Genomic DNA, 21,650 nt, shown 5'->3' on the forward strand with positions numbered 1-21,650 from the left:
CGTGGGGAGGGTGACAGGCCATCCTCAAGGACCTGAAATCGTTTCTCTCTCGTGCTCACAATCACATCCTGACAACCCGAGTGTCATGAATGCAGCTGGTGGGGGGCGGGGATCATCTCTCTGATTTCCCAGTGAAGGAAAATCTGCCATTGCAAACGTGCTGACAGGTCAGGAAGGTGAGGACAGGTGGGGTTGGAGAGACTGGATGTCGGCGCTAGTTCAGCCCCATGGAGAAGGGCGAGCGCCACCTGGTGGCCTCCCGGCTGGTCCACCTGCGCCGGTGCACACCCAGGGAGCTGCCCTGGACCTCCACCTCCCTGCCCCAGCTGGACCGTGGCCTGGGGTCCTCCCCGCCTTCGAGGAAGGGAGCGGGGAGGCACAGGAGGGGCACGAGATGGGGGCACTCGCCCCTCCCTGGGCGCACTCACGTCGCTGGAGAAGGAGCGGGCGCTGATGGCGATGCCAAGGCTCTGGGCCTCCGTGCTGTGTGCGCCCAGGCGGTGCAGCTCGTCCGACACGGTGCCCGTGACGCGCACCACCGCCGGCTCGCTGCTGTGGAAGAAGCCGTCGAGGAAGGGCACCAGCAGTCCACGGGGCAGGCGTCCCTGGGGGAGGTGGGGCCGGTGGGCCGAGGGTGCTGGGACCCCTGCCTCTGCACACCCCCCGCACCCCAGCCCTGCCACGTAGACCCAGAACCAACTCAGACTCTCCCCTTCCCAGACCCCCATCCAGGCCTGGGCACCTGCACTGCCCCCGCACCCTGCTGGATCCCGTCCTGGCTCTGCCCATGAGGGAAATGAGCTCCGAGCCCTGGTCTGTCCACTGGGAGCTGTGGACAGACTGCGTACAGGCTTCTCCTCTCTGAGCCACTGGGGGTCCTCCTGGGGTTAGGGGAGCATTAGCCCCGTGCTAGTTGGCTCCCAGGTCCTTCCTGTCCGGCCCCGTGCTGGCCAGAGGGTCCCCACCAAGTCCTGGAGACCACCCTTCCCTTCCTCCGCCCCACCCTGCCTTTACCCCCATTCCTGGCCTCCCCATGGGTCAGAGAGGGCCTGAGGGGCTGGAGGAGACCTCAGTGTGTGCCCACACACTGAGGTCGCTGGCGAATCACATCATGGGGAGCTGGGTGCACCAGTGGTGGCTCCAGACCTTCTATGTTGCAATGACCATTTCCCATTTTTACATTACTTTAAAAGAAAAAACTAAGCTCATTTCCAGCCAATTCTTTCTGCTCCTCTTGGGTGCAGTGTGCTCCTGAATTGTCTGGATGTACATGTCAGAAAGTGACATGTCAGCAAATGGATGTTTCCCACCATCAAGCCCCTTATCAATGACTTGTGCAAACTAGGCTGATTTTACAACTTTTAAGCAAGTTTTAGGCAACTTTATTGGCTTCCTAAGCTGTGTTTAGTTTTACAGTATTAAATTCATTTCCGTGACAAACACTTTCTGAGCACCAGCTGGGTGCCGCCAGGGTGCTGGGACCCAGGTCTGGCAGTGGACTGGACAGGCAGAATGGATTCTAACGGGAAGGACCCAAAGTTAAACACACAACATGGTGTGTGTCAGTCAGTGACGAGTGGTATGATACAGTAGGGCAGTGGGGGGACCGACTGGGGTGGAGGTACCAGCAGAGGTGGTGGTTATGAAGGTTTTTAAAAAATTATTTTATTTATTTATTTATTCATTGATTGATTGATCGATTGATTGGCTGCACAGCATGTGAGATCTTAGATCCCCGACCAGAGATTGAAGCCGTGCCCCGTGTATTGAAAAGCAGATTCTTAACCAATGGACCACCAGGGAAGTCCCTAAAGTTTTAAGTAGGATCAGAACATTTGTTACTGAGAAGGTGACAGCTGAGCAAATTCTTACAAAGAGGTGCTGGAAGAGTTTTCCAGCAGAAGGAGCAGCAAGTGCAAAGGCCCTGAGGCAGGAGCACGCCTGGGTGTTTGTTGATCGGCTGAACGACCTTACTGTTTGGGGCTGGAGCAACTGGATGGGTGGAGCCCCTGTCACCTGAGATGGGGGCTGCAGGAGGAGCCTGTTTGGGGTGAGGGGTCCGTTGTGCACAGGTTGAGTTTGAGATGCTGCTAGAATCCAAGCAGTTTGAGGGTCGAGGCTGGAGTTCAGGTCCGCGTTTGGGATACAGGTTTGGGAGCAATTGGCCTATAGGTGGTATGTAAAGATTGGAGGAGACCACCAAGGGAGCAAGTGTAGACCAAGGAGAACGGCGGGAAGGGGTCTAAGAACAGGAGGAAGAACCAGTGAAGATGACAAGGCACCACCTTCGACGTGGGAGGAAAACCAAGTGAGGGAGGGGTCCTGGGGCCAAGTGGACGGAAAGGTCACCCAGTCACATGTGCTGACAGGTCTACTGCGGGGAGGTCACAGGTGACCTGGACGGGAATGGTTTCAGGTCAGCTGTGGGTGGGAGGGATGCTAACTGGAGCGTGTCTGCCTGCCTTCGATGGCTACACTTGCAGCGTTTTCAGTTGAATTATTTCATTAATATGTAGGCATTACATTGGTAGCATCTTCTAAAAGCAAAATATAATTTCTAACAAGGACAAAAATGGCTGGGCGCCAGTCCTGAAAACAGCATCCAGATTTTCAATGTGATTGTCCCATGACTGTCAAGTAGTTTTTAGCCTAGTTGTCTGTATCCCCTCCCCCGAGGTGAGCAGTGGGATTGGTGGAGGGGGCCCTCCTTCTGCCTGCTGAGCTGGCCCCTTGTTCCCTGGTAAGAGGACCCCTTTGAGGCAGGGATGGACTTCCCTGGCCTCCTCACGTGACCACGGGAGCAGAAGTGAGTGATCAACTTGCAGGTCGTGCCTGAAGGGGCAGGGTGTGCCTGCTGGCTGGAGTGGGCCTGGTAGTGGCCGCCCAGGCCCTGCAGAGGAGGGCAGCACCCAGAATGGAGCACAGCAAACGAGGAGCCTGCTCCGCTGGGGAGTGCAGAGCAGGACAGCCACAGCGGCGGGAGAGAAATGCGCTTCTACCGTGTGTAAGCGGTCGGTTTGGGTCTTTTGCATGTAGCTACCCTCCGGTCTCCCAGTGCACACACCGGCACCCAGTTAGTGCGATTTGTGTTTGACGGTAGACAGAAGTGGACAGTCCTGCGGGGCCATTTGTCCTCATGGGCCCCAGCAGAGGGTGCCTCTCTGGCCTCAGCCCTGGGGCCCGCTCCATCCCTGCCCAGTTCAACGTGTCCCCACAGAAGCAGGTCTCCTTGGCTGGGGGGCTCAGGGTGTGTGGTTTCCCCCAGCCCTCCTGTGGCTGCACCCCACCTTGGGAACCATCCACCTTCCCTAGCCCTGGCCGTCCTGGTCTGGTAGCGCCTCTGCTCTGTCTTCTCTGTTCCTGCAGGTCCACACTCCGTGCGGGGTAGAGAGGAAGCACGTGGACACTTCCTACTGATGGCCTGTCTGGGAGAACACCTGGGGACAGGTGTCTGGATGGCTGACCACTGACTGAATGAATGAATGAGTGACAAAGCAAATGTGAATAACTGATTGAGTGAAATGAATGAATGAAAGAAATAATAAAAGAATGACTCATCAATGAAGGACCCAAGGAGCAAGTGGGTGGGTGGATGGATGAGTGTGTGGATGGAGGGATGGATGGATGGAGGGATGAATGGCTGACTTTATGAATGGATGAGTGGGTAGGTAGGTGGATGAGCTGGGGGCTGTAGATGGAACGGCCAGATCCCCCAAAGGCAGCATTGAGGACCTTCCCTTCTGCCTCTTTGGCAATGCACCAGCTGTTCATTCATTGTGGGATGTGGGTTGCACAGTGATGGGTGGAATCGGGAGGGAGTGAAGCTGAGTCTGCAATGACCGGGGGTACCCGCCCATAAGATTCTCAGGGGAGGCTCCTGTCTGCGGGCCAGCCTTGGGGTGCCACCTGGTGGGCTCCGTCTAGGTGCCTGGAGGTCTGCAGGAGCGTCCGCCTATCCCCGGGCGTGGTGGAGACAGCGTCCTTTGTGAGTAGACGCTGCACCCCTCCTGCGGCCCTGCCAAGAGGCCATCACCAGCGCCATTCTGCAAGTGAGGAAACCGAGCCCCAGAGGTGATTTTGTGTCCCTAGAGCCGGGACTCCAACCCAGTGGGCCTTGTCTGCACGCCGCACACCCGGCCGCTCGGGGGGTCGCTCCAGCCACGGCTCCCCGCACCCTCTTACCTTCTCTGGGTGGAAGAGGATGTTTCCCAGGCCCTGCAGGCTCAGCACGCGGACCTCAGGGCTGGGGTCCCTGAGGCTTCGGGCCAGCATGGTCAGGGCGGCCTGTTTGGGGAGCACCTCCAGGGGGGCAGGGCTGTAGAGGAACTGGGTGGCCCCCGGGGCAGGCGGGTCAGTCCTGGCATCCTCTCCTAGGGGCCCTCATCTGTGTCTGGGAGCAGGCCTGTAGGACCAGGGCCTGGCAGGCAGTTTGGGGAGGGGGCCTGACCTGCTTCCTCCGGGTATCTTGGTTAATGAGTATTTGAAACCCACCTCCAAGCTGGTTCAATCCTTCAATGTATAGCTGGGGAGACTGAGGCCCAGAGTGGGAAAGGTCCTTGTCTGAGGTCACACAGCGAGGCTGGGAGCAACATACATCAACAGCCTGGCTCGTGGGGCACTTGGGGACAAAGCCCCGTGGAGGGAGGCCCAGACATTCCTCTAGCGGGGTGGGGTCGGGTGGGGAGAAGCACCAGGCTTTGATTGGGGTCTCTTTCTACTCTTTCACTGCCCTTTGGGCTTCACGGTCCCAGAGGTGGGACCTCAAGTCATCAGGGAGGGGGTGGGTGAAAGACAGTCCCCCCAGGCTGCAGGCTGAGGGGGGCCTGGGAGGTGCGGACCCAGCCAGAAGCCCCCGACCGCGGGCCCCAAGGAGCTGGAAGCGGGAAGGAGGGGTGTGAGGGGTTTGTTGGGCAGGTGAGGTCCTGGTGTGGTTCTGGCGGCGGCTGAGGCAGCCGGACGAGGGGGCTCAGGCTGTCTCTGAGGGGCTCCCCTCGCTGCACCCAGGCCCCCGTGAGGATGATGATGGCTGCCTTCCTCCCCCACTCCGCCTGGCTCCGCAGGTTGGGTAGCAGCTGGGCGATCAGCGCCTTCACTTGCTCGCAGCAGTTCTGCACCATGGCCCTGGGCACAGGCGAAGGGCAGGGCAGGGCCTGGGCTTGTGGACACAGCCCCGTGTCCCCCTCCCCACACAACCCAACCCAGGCGCCAGGCGGCCAGAGGTGTTGCTGAGCCTGGGTGGGCACATCTCTCTTCGACCGTTTCCTGCTCCCTTTGCGCCCACTGGCCGCCCACTGGCTGCCAGGCCCGGGCTGAACATGGGATGGACAGGGGAGCAGACTTGGCCCTTGTCCCCTAGGAGGCCTCAGGCCGCGGAAGGGGCCGGGGGAAGACGCCTGCATCCTAGGCTTCCAGGGTGTGCGCGCGAGACGGGGGTGGGGCGCCAGTGCTTTCCATGCCCTGCGTGCACACGCGTGAGTCCGTGGGGCTGTGCTCGCAGGCAGGCCCTGGAGGTACGGCAGTCCACAGCCTAGCCTTCTGGGCAGGGGCGACCCGGGCAGTCCCCTTCCCCTGGCCCAGCCCCGCCCCCACCTGGCGAGGAGGCCCACGCCCTGCGGGTCGGTGTGGTGGTGGCGAAGAGGTCCCAGGCTCCCTGCAGCTCCAGGTGGGCGAAGTCCTGCCGGTGCCCGGTGGTGGACAGCAGGCTCTTCAGTGCACCCAGCGACGTGCTGCGGCAGAGCAGAGGGGTCCCCAGCCAGCCTCGCCCGTGGGGAGGGTGCCCAGCCGCCGCAGGTGGAAAGGTGCCTTGTGGTTCCCGTCTGCACTCAGGGCCCGGCAGCACTGGGGCCTCCCGGGGGCAGCTCGTTCCCAGCCTCCTTCAACAGAGATGTTGGGGCGCAGGATGGGTGCGGGCCCGGTGGCGCAGCAGGAGACTGGAGGGGGCCTCCTGGGAGGGGCGGGTCCAGGAGGAAGCTCGAGACAGTTTTGGCACGTGGTCAGTGTGAGGTGCCCACAGCTGGCTTTCCAGGGCTGGGGCTGAGGGGACAGGGCTGGAGAGAGAGAGCTAGGAGACACCGGGGACAGGTGGTTTCCCCAGTTGCAGGGTGGAGGGGGTCCCAGCGGAGTCTCGATGGACCCTGCCGTTTAAACGTGGAGCTGAGCATGCCGAGGGTCCCGGCAGGGGAGGAGGACAGCGGGGGTGTGTGTGTCACGGGGGCCCGGAGGAGGGTCCATCTGCAGCTCCTGAGGACGCGGGGAAACCAGGTCCACCGGCCGCGTGCTCGCGTGGACTCAAGAAAGAGAGCCGGACCCGGAGCGCGGCGGGACGAGGTGTGGGTCAGGGACCACGCTGCCTGTGCCCCGTCCGGGTCACACAGCCTGGCCAGGGGCCGCAGAAGCGAAGCGTGGCTAGGCCGCGGGCTCCAGACCTGCACAGTGGTGTCGAGCCACGGGCTCTGGGCTGCCCCGGGCCCTGCAGGCTGTGCACGGGTGGAGGGCCCGGGAATAGCTCGGTGGCCCGTCTCCCTGCCTAGCCACCCTGCGCCTGGTGGCGTCACCTGGACGTGTGAGCGCCCCCAGAGTGAGGCTGTCAGCTTGGACCAGGCACAACTCTGATCAGATTCGCAAAACCGAATGTGAAGGGATGAAATGCCACTCCGTGAAAGTCTCCAGTGGGGCCGACTCAAATGTCAGCTGGCTTGTCATCTCGCCCCCAAGCCGTGCCACTAAAAAGAGGCTGCGTTTTCCAGGTCACTGGTCTCAGCCAGAGTGATGCCGGTTTCAGGAGAAGGTGACTCTGGGCACACTGGCATTTTGTCTGCTCTGTGATGACTCTCGGAAGCTTCTGGTCCTGGGGCACGTTGGGCATCGCCTCTCACGGTCGCTGTGTCCCTGCACCACAGCAGGGCTTCTGGAAAGATGGCGTTTGGCTGATTTGGGCGTTCTGGGGACTCCCTTGCTGACTCTTGGGGTGAACAGCATCACTTGTGGGGCCCTAAAGCCTAAGACCACCCCCAGCCCAGGACCCCGGGCAACGCACAGGGACCCTTGTTGCCTGAAATCCATGCAGCTCCTTGACTGACAGAAGACGGAGGCCCTCGGGTCCCAGCCCGGCCATGCAGGACTCCCCACCCTTCCTCCTGGGGTGAAGCCGTGCTCTCCTTCAGCCTCCCCCCAGGGATGCCTGGGGCAGAGCGACTTTGAAGATGAGGGAGGGCTGGAGGGCAGGCTGCAGAGGTGCAGGGAGCCTGCGGGGTTCGCACAGAGCTAGGGCTTCCGGTGCATCAGTGCCACGGGACACGGACCGCTGTTGTCCCCGGGGGGATGAGGGAATGGGCGCGGTCCTTTCCTTTCCTCCTGGTGTCCCCCCATCTGACGTGAGCTGCAGGAGGCGGCTCTGTCTCCTCATCTTTGTACGCAGCCCCAGTGCCGACCGGATACTGCCATGTCCGCGGCACGGGGCCCCCTGTGGCTCCCCACTGCTCTGGGGCTGAGCCGTGGGGTCACCTCCTTCCTGTCCCTTCCTCTTTGGGGTCCCCCTGCCTGGAAGGCCCTCTGCCCTCCTTCCCCCACCCAGTGAGCTCTAACCATCATTCAGGTCTGTGCTCAGAGGCCGGGTCCTCAGGGAACCACATGCAGGGGGCGCCCCCCAAGGTCATCCTTTGCAGAAGCTGTGCCTCTCCTTCAGGGCACTCTCCTGGGTGTGTCATGCATCACCGGGCTGTCACTTGACCCCATCTGCATTTCCATGGGGCTGAGCTCCTGAGTGCAGGGATAGCTCTCTGGTGACTGAGCTTGGTCCGTGACACAGCAAGCACCATCCGTATTCATTAAATAATAATAGCAGGACACACAGTACCCTTAGCAAGTATCGACCAAATGATAAATAATCCGTTAGTCCTTTCTCTCCTCTTTTCGACCAAGAGCTGCGGGGAGCACGGAGTGGAAGGGGGGGCTGAGGCTGAGGCCAGGGGCCAGGGAAGGAGGCAGGTCCGAGCAGGGCCGTGGGGTCTCCAGACTGGGGCAGAACACCAGTCTTCCCGTCCGTCCCTTCCTGCTCAGGAACCCCTGCTCAACCCCTGGGAAGTCACAACCCCCATGGGTCCGAGGAATCAGGAGGTCATTGGGCCTGAGACCATGGCACCCCAACTGGGCAAATCAAACAGAAGACGTTTGGGCTGGGGTCATGATCTAACCCTTAACTGAGGCCCCAAGTGTTGGTCACTTGCACAGGGTCACCCTAGCATAGAGGCTACCCAGTCCCCTGCGGCGCCTGACCCGCACAACACCTGGGGGGGGACCAACTCCATCGCACAGAAGAAGAAACCAAGACCATGAGATGGAGAGACCAGCTCAGAGTGCTCACAGTGGGGTTAGGAGGAGATCTTAGATCTCAGATCCAGGCCCCAAACAGCATATCATTATTAACTGCTTATTTGTTCCTTGTCGACTGCCAAAACCCAGGACTACGAACAGTGTTTTAAATAAAAGAGCTTTAAATTAAACTTAAAGCTTTAAGTTGAAAAGAGGACTAATCAGGAAGTTAGAAACAAAAGGAAGCACCCCCGTGCCACAGTGAGAGATTACTGAACATTAATTTTATGTGAGCTTCCTGGCAGCCAGGGCAAGAAGGAAAATATGTTGGATTATACCTATAAGTGGATGAAGGGAGTGTCTTTGAAATGAAGAGAAATGAGATGTCCCATTAGAGTTAAAGAGATTCAGCCCATAATGGATGAAACAAGAGGAATGAGAAGTCCTTTGTGGGGTAGGGTGGACATTGCCTTGAGGAGGACCTGGCTGAGAACCAACCAAAGCAGGAAATGTCTTTAAAAGAAAGGGGTTTTGTTCATCAGAGACGCAAAGGAAAGGGAGAGTCCCACAGGCAGGGCCATCCACGCTTGCTCAACTTCCCTGGCAGGAAGCCCTGCCAAACCCTCACTTGTTGGTTCCAGGGGCCGGCACAGCTTAGCAGGACATCAGGAACCTCAGAGGCCCAGGACTAGTCTGACACTGCCTTGAGCCTTGCGTGGCTGCCACAGGTGTCCCGTGCTACCCTCATGCTGCCGGGGGCACCCACAAGACAGTGGGCCTCTCGGTAGTGAGTGCCCAGATCCCTCTTCGGCCCCCGTCCCCCTTGATGGTACCACCAAATCCACCTAGTGTCACACTTGGGGCCACAGTGATGCGCCTGGATGGTGCTGCCCTCTGAGGCCCAGGAGCGGCTGCTGACCTCTTCACTGTCCTTGATGGCGGGCGGACATCACTGCTGATTGGCCTGCTGTGCTCTCGGGCCCCTTGGGGTGGTACCAGCATCGCAGTTGTCCTCTGGGCAAGGGGCCCAGGTCCCATCCCAGCTCCGGGGAAGGTGTGGGAGACAGACCTGGTCAGTCAGAGCCCCACATGCCCCTGTGGCCAAGGCAGTTGGTTCAGGGGTGGGCCTGTGAACTAAGCTGGGCCAATTAGAGCCAATGGACATGCCCAGGATGGGAGTCTGTCCTGTGGTTGCTGGGGCCCCGCCCTTCTCTTCCGGGAGGACCTGCCCAGAGAAAAGCCAGGACCTGCGAGGTGGGAGGGGGGGTGCTGAGGCTGCTGGAGCATCTTGACACAGCTGAGCCTGAGCAGAAGGCCCCCTGGTGCTCCCAGTGACCTCACTGGGAGCCATCCTGCTCAGTGGGGGAGCCCTGTGTGAGACAGACATATGTCTCTGCTCCCTGGAGCCCCCATTATATGGGGCACAGATGACAGCTGTAGCTGGGATGGGCTGGGGGAGAACACAGCAGGGAGGGAGGAGGACTGCTATCTTAGAGAAGATGGTTGGGAGCCCACAGGAGGTGAGGCTACGGGGGGAAGAGCATCCCAGGAAGAGGGCGCAGCAGCTGCAAAGGTCCTGAGGCAGGAGTGTGCTGGGTTTGAGAAACGGCAGGAAGATGCTGAGGCTGGAGCAGAGGGTGTGCATGGATGGTGGGGGCTTGTGGCAGGAACTGAGGTCCTGGAGGAGACAGGCACCCAGATGAGGAAGGACCAGTGGGCCACCGGAAGGGTTGGGCCCTTCTCAGAGTGAAAGAGGGAGGAAGCAGGGAGGGTTCTGAGCACAGGCGAGGCCTGACCTGACTTAGGGGTGGAGGGCAGTGGGGGGGTGGTAGGGGGGAGAAGGGGAGGCTGGACCTCATGGGGCGGGGGAGGGAAGCTGATGGACCAGGCAGTTCATCGTAGCTTTCTCCTAACCCTCCTGTTTCTGGGAGGAGAACGTTTTAATAGCTTATTAGGGCAGATTCGTGCATTTTGCATGGTTGATTTGAATAAAAAAGGAACTTGGTGCACATTCGAATTCAGAAGCAATATGAGAGAAGTGACAGTTTTTTTCAGTGAGTGTCTTGGGGAGAGCTGTTAAAACTGACAGCTTGTGTGAAGCTCATCATAATACCAACAAATGGAAAGAGGTCGCCCCGAGGCTTTTAAAGACTCGCTTAATGGATTTCTCAAGATATGCCCCAGTGCAGAGGGAAGGCAAGCCTGCCAGCCCGGGCCACGACCCTCCCACATGGGTCCAGTCCACACTGGTCAGGAGTGGGATGGGGGGAGGCTGACAACTGTCCACCGCATCAGAGCGAAAACGTGCCAGGGTCCCGCGCCCTGTGCAAGGGAACCCGGAGGGCGTCTGCCTGCAGGGGCCGAGTGGTGGCTGGGCAGGCACCCCTGCCGTTCTATGGGCTCTAGTTCAGCAATGCACGGACATTCTGTGTGGCTCAGAGGAAGCCTCTGACCCTCTCTGAGCCTCAGTTTCCTCATCCATCAAAGGGGGAAGACAACGTTCGTCTCGCAGAATCCCTGGAAGGACCACACTTGGGTAAGATGTGGTGTCCCATGTGGGCACCTGGAGTCCCCGTGTGTCAGCTGTCATGGGGTGTCTCTGCTGCCAGGCACCTATGGTCACAAGGAAGCGTGACACACGCCCACCCTCTGCGCTGACTGCTGCGCTGGCCACAGCTGGTGTTTGGAATCATGTCTGTTGGGGGATTCAACTGTGTCCCCAGAAGCTGTCGAAGTCCTAACCCCGGGTACCTGAGAATGTGACCTCATTTGGAAGCTAGGTCTTTACAGGTGGAATCAAGTGAAGACAAGGTCATTAGGGTGGCCTTAATTCATCATGACTGGTGTCCTTATAAGAAGAGGGAGGGACTTCCCCCGTGGCGCAGTGGTTAAGAATCCGCCTGCCGGGGCTTCCCTGGTGGCACAGTGGTTGAGAGTCTGCCTGCCGATGCAGGGGACATGGGTTCGTGCCCCGGTCCGGGAGGATCCCACATGCCGTGGAGCGGCTGGGCCCGTGAGCCGTGGCCGCTGGGCCTGCGCGTCCGGAGCCTGTGCTCCGCAACGGCAGAGGCCACAGCGGTGAGAGGCCCGCGTACCGCAAAAAAAAAAAAAAAAAAAAAAAAAAAAAAAAGAATTCGCCTGCCAATGCAGGGGACACGGGTTCGAGCCCTGGTCTGGGAAGATCCCACATGCCACGGAGCAACTAAGCCTGTGCGCCACAACTACTGAGCCTGCGCTCTAGCGCCGGCGAGCCACAACTACTGAGCCCGCGAGCCACAATTACTGAAGCCCATGTGCCTAGAGCCCGTGCTCCGCAACAAGGGAAGCCACTGCAATGAGAAGCCCGTGCACCACAACCAAGAGTAGCCCCCGCTTGCCGCAACTAGGGAAAGCCCGCGCACAGCAACAAAGACACAACACAGCCAAAAAAAAAAACAAAGAGCACTTGTTGTATACAACACACTGCTCACTCTTAAAAAAAAAAAAAAAGAAGAGGGAAATTTAGACACAGAAACACACAGTGAAGATGGAGGCAGAAATGAGAGTGCTGCATCTACAAGCCAAGGAACACCAAGGAGGCAGGAAGGACCCTCCCCCGCAGGTTTCAGAGGAGCACGGCCCTGCCAACCCTGGATTTCAGACCCCCGGGCTCCGGCACTGCGCAAGAATAAAGGCCTGCTGCTCTAAGCTGCCCGGTGTGGAACTCTTGTCACTCAGCCCTGGGAAGCCAGTACACCGTCTCTGCCCAGGGGTCTGGGCCTTACCTCTGGGTGCTGGGCACGGCTGCCTCCTGGGCCTCCTGGCCGGGCTGGGGCTCCTTGGGCAGGTTCAGCTCCAAAATGTAGTGCATCTGGGTGAGGAGGGCCGGGAGAGTTTGGGGTAGGCCTCCTGCACGGCCCTCTTGAACTCTCGGGCGAACTGCAGCTCGTGCAGCGTGTTCATGGCCTGTCGGGGCAGCAGGGGACACTCAAGGGGTCTGGGGTCCAGGCCTGCAGATCAACCTTCCGACAAAACCCACGTCCAACCTCGCCTCCCTGTGCCTGCCCACAGCCTCCAGGACCACAGCCAAGTCCTGGCCCGAGACGCCCCTCCCTCAGGGCCCGGCTCGCTCTCTGGACCCTCCATGCCTCCCCTCTCCCGCTGCCCTCCCTGCAGGCCTGGGTCCTCCATCCCACAAGCCCCGTCCACTCTGCCCTCTGCGCTGCCACTGCCTCGTGTCGGGCCCCTCAGCCCCGTGGGCTTTGCTTCTCACAGTATCCCCAGCACAGAGGCTGGCACACAACAGGTGCCCATGAATGAATGTTGAGGTGACACGTGGCCCAGAAGGCAGAGCTACCAGACAGCAGCCCCGGGGTCTCCCGTGCCCAGAGGGGCATTTGGTCCAGAATGTTCTCAGGGTCAGGGGCCAGCACTGCGGAGCCACGACAAGGGGAAGGCAGGGGCTTGGGGCGCGGCGGGACCCAGGAAAGGCCACCCTGCTGACCCCACGCTGAGTGTGGTCTCCTACAGGGAGGGCCCGGGGGCTGGGGGCGTCAAGGAGCAGGGCTGACGGTCGGCCAGGCCCGGAGACAGGGTGGGGCTTCCTGCCGCCACCGGGTTCCGCTGTCACACCCCTCTGCTGGGGGCGGCCGCTTGTCCAGGGCGCTCTGAGTGGCGGGGGACGGCTGCATGCTCACTGCTCAGGGGGCTTTTGGGGTGGAGGTGGGTTCTTAGCCTGGAATAAAGGGACTGGGGCACAGCTGCCGCCCCTTCAGAGTGCAGCCCAGGGGCAGGTGTGGCGAGTTAGCAAGTGAGCTCCCTGTTCCTGGGGCTGTGCAAGCAGGTCCTGGGCTTGTGCAGAAAGCTGCGGGGTGGGCGGTAGCGGGGGTTCCTACAGGAGGGTGGGAGCTACCAGAGGCAGCCTCTAAGATTCCTCCAGAATGGACAACCTCCAGAACCCAAGTATGGGGGCAGGGGTTCACGGATCTCTCCACGCCCTTTCTCGTGCCTGAACCTGGTGGGCGTGGTCCAGAGCCCTCGACCAGGAAGTGGGGAGCCGGGCCTGGACCCAGGGCCTGTGTGGTCAGTCCCCGGCTGGGCAACCTCGGAGGACCCCTCTGCCAGGCCAGGCTGGGCAGGGTGGGTTGCTTCTGAAGCCTGGATATGGGGCTCCCCGTCCGCCGGGACCGGGCACACGGTGGGTGCCCCACGCCCATGTCTGGCTGAACGCACACAAGAAGGCAGCTGGGGACAGCGTCTGAGGGTGTTGGCAGAGACTCACGGCCATGGAGCGCAGGTAGGCCTTCTCCGTGGGCCGGGGGCTGCCGTCACTGGTCCTGGTGGGTAGGGGCCGCTCCAGCACCCAGGCTAGCAGCTTGGCCAGCACCAGGCAGCTCACGGCCGCTTGGCCCCCAGGGCCCTCCACAGCCGGAAGGCATGGCTGTGGGCAAAGGGTGGCCGTGAGGGCAGCGCTGAAACTCTGGCCTGGCCAGGCTGGGTCACAGCAGCAGGCCGCCATGCCCAGGGCCTCAGGGGTCTGGAGTGGAGGCCAGGGGAGGAGGCCAGGCTGGGTCCTGAGCTGAACCCTGGCAGGACAGGTGGGTGAGGGGTGGATAAGAGCATATTGAGGTGGGGGAGGGGCACGAGGGGCGGGGCCTGGACAGCAGTGTGGCCCGGGGGGATGCGGCAGCGGTTGGGCCAGCGGCCCCGGTCTGTGTTTCTGGGTGTCCCCTCTATCAGGCCCCTCTTACCCCAGCTGCAGACTCTGTCTGTCACCCTCCATGGCTCCCAAGTACTGTCAGGGCAAGTCCAGCTGGTGCCCAAAGCCATCGCCCTCTGACCCCTGCCCTCTGACCTCCAGGGCCCCGCCTGCCTTCCCTCCTCTCCTGCCTCTGGCCTCCTCACCTGGCCTATTCCCGCTCAGCCTTTAGGGCTCGCCCTACAGTCACTTCCTCCTGGAAGCCTGCCGTGGCTGCTTCCTCCTAAGACTGGGTTTGCTGGGGTCCAGCTCCCCTGGCACCAACCTGGGTCAACTTAGGGGCCATCACTGGTGTGTGCAGAGCTTTTCAGTGTCCTTGTGCCCATTTTGCACATGAGGAAACTGAGGACTGGAGACAGGATGTGCTCTGATCAGGGCCCTGCCTTGTAACGGGGAGATGGTGCTGGAGGTCAGGCCTGCCTAGTCCCGTGGCCTTTCTGCCTGGTTCGGGGGGGGAGCATGGCCCTGCAAGGCTGGGCGAGGCAGGGGGCACCGGCGCTCTCCAGTGTCAGGGGCCGTGATGGCCCTCTTGTTTTCTGTGCTAGGTGTCTTTGGGCCTGAGTGCTGGATGGAAGGGGCTGGAGGGGCAGGTGGGACCCTGGAATGATGGGGTGTGGGTGGGGAGGGCATAGTTGGGGGGTTTGATGAGCTGCAACCCCCAGCTTTCAGAGATATCCCAGGAGGGCTGCCCTTGAGCGCTGGGGAGGCCACCCCAGTCCCATCTGGCCCTGGCTGAGTGGGCTCAGAGGACTCTGGGAGATTCCAGAGTGAGGTCACCACCCACCTAGAAGGAGTGGCGCCTTTGCAGTGAGAAGGGCCTGGACTCCAATCCGTGCTCTGCCCCGTGCTGGCTGGGTGACCTTGGCCAAGTCACTTCACCTCTCAAGGGCAAAGCTGCCTCAAGGGGCTTAGGTGAGATGGCTCCCCAGGGGCGAGGGTGCACAGAGGGCCGAGGCTTCTATTCTACTCCCTGTGGGTGTCGGCACCTCTGTGCTGGGCACCGTCACGGTCAGGCAACGTCCCAGGGTACTGAGCAGAGACAGAACCAGTAAGAATCCTGGGCGTGACCCCCCTAGGGTTTGACTTCGGCAGTAAACAACGGTGCGTCAGACCCTACCCCATGTGCGTAAAGCAGGGCGGGAGGGGGCATGGCAGGAGGACACACCTGGGTGTCCTCCATTGTAAGCAGGGCAGTCGGGAGGCCTCCACTAAGAAGGGGGTGCCTGCGGAGACCTGAGAGCATTGGGAGAGGCTGCAGCTCTGAGACGGTGGCCTGCGTGGTGTGTTCAGGGCCCGTGTGGGCGGCGTGGCCTGAGCAGTGGAGGGCAGGAGGACGGTGAGGTCGTGGGGCAACGTCACGACTTGTTGGGTGCCGTAAAGGTTCTGGCTTTGACTTTGAATGACGTGGGGGCCACTGGAATGTTTGGAGTGGAGAAGAGACATGATCCGACCTAGTTTTAAAGGACCACTCTGGCTGCTGGGACGGAGGGGCTGGAAACGGGCCAGGACGCGCAGAGAGAGCTCGTTATGTCCTAACTAGGGTGGTGGTGTCGGCGGCTGGGGGAGATGGAGGCAGGTGGACCGCAGGGCTTCCCAGAGGATGGGCTGTGGGGTGGAGAAGAGAGCCAAGGCGACACCGAGAGCTTTGGCCTGAAGCTGGAGGATGAATCGCCACGTCTGACACAGGAGCTGGCAAGGCGAACAGGTGCAGGGCAGGGTCAGGGGGTGGCCTGGACGTGGCAAGTGGACGCCCATTAGACATCCCCGTGCATCCGGCCAGGGAGGCGCCTGGGCTTAGGTGATACTTAAACCAGGGGGACGGAAGTGGCCGCCAGGGCAGGGAGTGTAAGTGAAGATGGGGCCTGAGGCTCAGCCCTGTGGCCCCTGCGTTAAGAAGCCAGGGGTACAGGAGGAAGCAGCCAGGAGGCTGCACAGGAGTGGCTGGGCTGGGGGGGGAGGAGCCAGGCGAGGGTGGGCTCCGGGAGCCAAGTCAGGAAAGTGTTCCCAGCCCGGAAATAAGCCCACGCAGACGTGGTCAATTGATTTACAACAAAGGATCCAAGAACATGCAATGGGGAAAGGACAGTCTCTTCAACAAATGGCGCTGGGAAAACTGGGCAGCCACGTACGAAAGAATGCAACTGGACCTCTATCTTACAGCACACACAAAAATTAACTCGAAACGGATTGAAGACTTGAATATAAGACCTGAAACCATAAAACTCCTAGAAGAAAACCTATAGGTGGTAAGCTCCATGACGTCAGTCTTGGCAATCATTTTTTGGATCTGACACCAAAAGCAAAGGCAGCAAAAGCAAAAATCAACAAGCGGGACAACATCAAACTAAAAAGCTTCTGCACAGCAAAGGAAACCATCTACAAAATGAAAAGGCGACCTAGTGAGTAAGAGAGAATATTTGCAAATCATATTTATGAAAAGGGGTTAATATTCAAAATACTTGAAACACACACACAACTCAATAGCAGAAACAAACAAACAAAAACTCCCCACACAATCCGATTAAAAAATGGGCAGAGGACCTGAATAGACATTTTTCTTTTTTTTTTTTTTTTTGCTGTACGCGGGCCTCTCACTGTTGTGGTCTCTCCCGTTGCGGAGCAGACGCGCAGGCTCAGCGGCCATGGCTCACGGGCCCAGCCGCTCCGCGGCCTGTGGGATCTTCCCGGACCGAGGCACGAACCCTCGTCCTCTGCATCGGCAGGCGGACTCTCAACCACTGCGCCACCAGGGAAGCCCTGAATAGACATTTTTTTAAGGAAGACATACAGATGGCCAACAGGTATGTGAAATGGTGCTCAGCATCGCTCACCATCAGGAAAATGCAAATCAAAACCACAATGAGGTATCATCTCACACCTGTTATCAAAACGACAAGAACTAACAAGTGTTGAGAAGGACGTGGAGAAAAAGGAGCCCTTGTACACTGTTGGCGGGAATGTAAATTGGTGCAGCCATTATGGAAAACAGTATGAAGATTCATCCAAATACTAAAAAGTGAACCACCATGTGATCCAGCAATCCCTCTTCTGGGAATTTATCTGAAAAATGCGAAAACACTAACTTGAAAAGGTATATGCACCCCCATGTTCATAACAGCATTATTTACAGTTGCCAAGATATGGAAACAACCTAATTGCCCATCAGCACATGAACGGATAAAGAAGATGTGGCATATGTATATATACATATATATAAAATGAAATATTTTTCAGCCATAAGAAAGAAGGAAATGTTGCCATCTGAGACAACATTGACGGACCTTGAGGGCATTAGGTTTAGTGGAATAGGTCAGACAGAGGAAGATAAATACCACATGATCTTGCTTACATGTGGAATCCAAAATGAAAACAAAACCCAAACCAAACAAACAAAAACTCAGCTCATATCTACAGAGAACATGCTGGTGGTGGCTAGAGGTGAGGGGTCAGAGGTAAGCAAAATGGTGAAGAGGGTCAAAAGGTACAGACTTCCAGGTATAAAAGAAGTAAGTCCTGGGGATGTAATGTGCGCACGGCGACCATAGCTGTTAACGCTGTATTGTATATTTGCAACTTGCTAAGAGAATAGCTTGCCACAAGGACAAAAAATCTGTAACTATGAATGATGATGATTGTTAGCTAGATTTACTGTGGTGATCATTTCACCCCACCGCCCCTCCCAAAAAAAAGAAATAAGAAAGAGAAAGAGTTCCTAGGAGAGTGGTTGCCATGAAGACACAGAGGAACCTGAAAGCATGTCAGAAAGTGACAGAAGCCAACCTGAAAAGGCTACATACGGTATGATTCCAGCTCTATGACATTCTGGAAAAGGGAAAACCATGTAGACACTCAAAAGATCAGTGGTTGCCAGGGGTTTAGTGGGAGGGAGGGATGAATAGCCGGAGCACAGGGGGTTTGGGGGCAGTGCAACTCTTCTGTGTGAGGCTATAACAGTGAATGCTTGTCGCTCACTGTACATGTGTCCAAATCCATAGAACGTACACCCCCAAGAGTGAACTGTAATGTAAACTATAGACTATAGTTAATAATAATATATCAATATTGGCTCATCAATTGTAAGAAACATACCACACTAAGGCAAGACGTTACCAAGAAAGGAGGCTGGCAGGGGAGGGAAGTAGATGGAACTTTGCACTGTCTGCTTAATTTTTCTGCAAACCTAAAACAGCTCCAAAAAAAGAAAAGTCTATTTAAAAAAATGGAAAGAGACATACAATGCAATACTAAAGAAAGGAAAACTGGTGTTACTAGATTTAGATTAGAATAGACAATCAAGATCTAAAAATCTACATTAATATCAGGCTGGTGAAAAAAGGTCTCCAAAGACTATATGCAGCATGCTACTCTTTATATAAAATTATTGAAACTATAAATAAAATGTTTTTAAGAATATGTTTAGATGCAATCACACTATATAAAAAGAACGCAAAAGAATGAAGACCCTTGGGTGGATGAGCCAGGGGGATGGAAGCAGTGACGGTGGGCAGCCCTGTCCTTAGATGTAGTTCATAACTAGGGCCCTGGCTTTTGTACGGGTGATAGCTTCACAAGTGTGCATTCGATTACTGAGATGAACCCTTGCTCTAAGTAAAGAACTAAATTAAAGCAGGCCATGCATAGAGCCGTGATGGATGAGTGTGACAAACCAAGGATTACTCCTAGTCCAGCTTTGAGGGCCAGTGCAGTAAAAGCAGTGGCCCAAGGGTAAAAGAGGAAAAAGAGAAAACGAGGAAGCTGGGCAATGATTCTAAAAGTTATGTAGAAATGCAAAGGGCCAAGAATGGCCACGACAGTCTTGTGGCAGGAGGAGGGGGAGGCCTTTCTGGATCAGGGGAGGTGAATTAATATGAAGTTGTAGGAATGAGAACCTTGGGTGTTGGCCTAGGCACAGACAAACAGCAGTGCCGAGCAGGGAGAGCCCAAAGGCAGGTCCCTAGCACACAGCTCTTCTTTTTTTAAAAAATTATTTATTATTTTATGTTTATTTTTGGTTGCATTGGGTCTTCGTTGCTGCACATGGGCTTTCTCTAGTTGTGGCTCGTGGGCTCAGTAGTTGTGGCACACGGGTTTAGTTGCTCCGCGGCATGTGGGAACTGGTGAGTCATAACTGTATAAGACAATGTCGATTTTCCAAGGATGTTTCACCATCCCACCAGCAGTGTGAGTTTCCCCACCAGCATTTGGTAGAGGCTTTCTCTTTCCTTTGAGCTCTGTCCTGGGTGGATGGTGGCAGCTCCCGGGTTTTAATTGACATTTCCCTGAGGATTCAAGATGTTGACTGTTGTTTCTTTGGCTTTTGGTCATTCATATGCCTTCCTTTGTGAATACCTATTTAAATCTTTTGTTCACTTTTGCAATTGGTCTGTTTGTCTTTTTCTCCCTGATTTTGTAAGAGTTCTTCATTTATTCTGAATACAGTCCCTTGTCAGATATATGTCTTGTGAATATTTTCTCCATGTCTGTGGTTTCCCTTTTTTCACTTTCCTCATAGTATTGTTTGATGAGCAGAAGCTTTAATTTAGATGAAATTCAATTCATCTATTTTTTTTTCTTTTTATGATAAGTGCTTTCTGGGTCCTAAGAAATATTTACCTACCCCAAGGTTGGCGAGATTGTCTCCTGTGTTTTCTTCTAGAAGTGTTTTCGTTTTTTTATATTTAGGCCTTGGGTCCATCTCAAATTAATATTCGTGAGTGGTTAGAGACAGTCATTAAAGTTCTTTTTTCCCCCTAGATACGCAATTGTTGTAGAACCATTTGTTCAAAAGACTCCCCATTGAATTGCTTTGGTACCATTGTAAAAAAAATTAATCGACCATATAAGTGTGGTTTTATATTGGAGTTTCTATTCTGTTCCATCGATTTATTTGTTTAATCTCTGTCATTTCTCACTGTCTTGTGGACTATAGCTATATAGGAAATCTTGAAATCAGGTAGTGTAATTCTTCTAACTTTGTTCTTTTTCAAGATTGTTTTGGCTATTCTAGGTCCTTTGAAATTTCCATATAAAATTTTAACTTATAGATTATGTTTAATTCTATAATAAAGTTAGTTGAGATTTTGATTGGCATTGCATTGAATCTATAAATCAATTTTGGGAGAATTGACATCTTAACATTATTGACTTCTGTTATCCATGATCATATAGCTCCATTTATTTAGGTTTTCTTTAATTTCTTTTTGCAATGTTTGTAAAGATCTTGAACATATTTTGTTAAATTTATCTGAGTCTTTTATGTTTTTCACGTGGCTGTGTCATTGTGTATTTTTTTTGTCATTGTGTTTTTAAACCTTACTTTCCAATTATTTGTTGTTAGTATATAGAAATTCAATTGACATTTGCATATTGATTTTGTATCCTGAGATCTAGCTAAATCCAATTATTAGTAATTAATAGTTCTAGCATTAAAAAAAAACTTTGTGAGATTTTCTGTGTATGCAATTATGTTGTCTGCAAAGAAAGATGGTTTTACATTTTCCATCGCAATCTGTGTCTGTGTTCCTGTTCCTCTTATCTTACGGCGCTGGTTAGGACTTCAGTGAAACGTTGACCAGAAGTGGAGAGAGTGGACATCTTTGCCTTATTCTGATCTTAGCAGGAAGGTGTTCATTTATTTGTCACTAGGTATGTTAGTTGTAGGGTTTTCATAGATGTCAGTTTCCTCCTATTCCTACTTTGTTGAGAGCCTTTCTCTTTGTGGTATTGTGATTTATAGTAAAAATATATATTTGGTCTTCATCTCTATTTTCCTCTGGCACAGAACTTCTAAAACCCTTTCCTAAGTGATTAGAGCAGTAAAGGTGTCTTTTGTTGTTCATAACAAGCCCGGTTCCACTTTTGGAAAGCCCTTAGATAACCACAGGATGGGGGCAAGTTGCTAGGGGAACCAATCATGGTTAGAGGGTTGGAACTTTTATTCATTCCTCAACTTTCAGAGAGGGGAGAGGGGCTAGAGATTGACTTTAATCACCAGTGGCCAGTGATTTCATTAATCGTGCCTATTAACGAAGCCGCCGTTAAAAGCCCCAAAGGACTGGGATCCGAGAAATTCCAGGTTGCTGAACATGTGTGGACTTTTTGTATATTGCTGGATTTATTTTGCTAATATTTTGTTTAAGACTGTTGAGTCCATCTTCATGAAGGATATTGGTATGTAGTTTTGTTGTAATGTCTTTGTCTGGCTTTGGTGTCAGAGTTGTGCTGGCCTTATGAAAACGTTTTGGAAGTGTTTCTTCTTCCTCTATTTTCTGAGAGAATTTGGATAGAATTGGTATTACTTCTGCCTTAACTTGTGATAGAAAATTAACCAGCAAAGTATCTGGGCCTGGAGTTTTCTTTGTGGGAAGGTTTATAAAATATGATTCCAATTTCTTTGATACAGGACTTCTCAGACTTTCTGTTTCTTCTTGCGTCAGTTTGGTAGTCTGTGTTTTCTAAGGAATTAGTCTATTCAATCTAAATTGCCTAATTTATTGGAATCATATTTTATTACCATTCCATGTTTAAAGGATGTGCAGTGATATTCTTTCTTTTCTGATACTGAATACTTTTTATTTTCTTGATCAGCCTATCAAGGAGCTTA

At 55.2% G+C, this 21,650-nt stretch overlaps 1 protein-coding gene across 1 annotated transcript in view; it reads right to left on the reverse strand.

Moving 5' to 3' along the window:
• LOC307065363 (maestro heat-like repeat family member 5) overlaps positions 1 to 21,650 on the reverse strand; it is a gene marked incomplete at both ends in the record, with an annotated part of 30,721 nt that overhangs the window by 3,066 nt on the left and 6,005 nt on the right. Inside the window, 11 exon segments of the mRNA XM_079722165.1 lie at positions 429 to 605; positions 4,183 to 4,326; positions 5,007 to 5,121; positions 5,590 to 5,626; positions 5,629 to 5,726; positions 12,075 to 12,177; positions 12,180 to 12,255; positions 13,571 to 13,686; positions 13,689 to 13,729; positions 15,213 to 15,461; positions 15,585 to 15,736. Coding sequence (XP_079578291.1) covers positions 429 to 605; positions 4,183 to 4,326; positions 5,007 to 5,121; positions 5,590 to 5,626; positions 5,629 to 5,726; positions 12,075 to 12,177; positions 12,180 to 12,255; positions 13,571 to 13,686; positions 13,689 to 13,729; positions 15,213 to 15,461; positions 15,585 to 15,736 — 1,308 coding nt within the window.

This window comes from Hyperoodon ampullatus, assembly GCF_949752795.1.
Source record: "Hyperoodon ampullatus genome assembly, chromosome: 17".
In the NCBI taxonomy this organism is placed as follows: Eukaryota; Metazoa; Chordata; class Mammalia; order Artiodactyla; family Ziphiidae; genus Hyperoodon; species Hyperoodon ampullatus.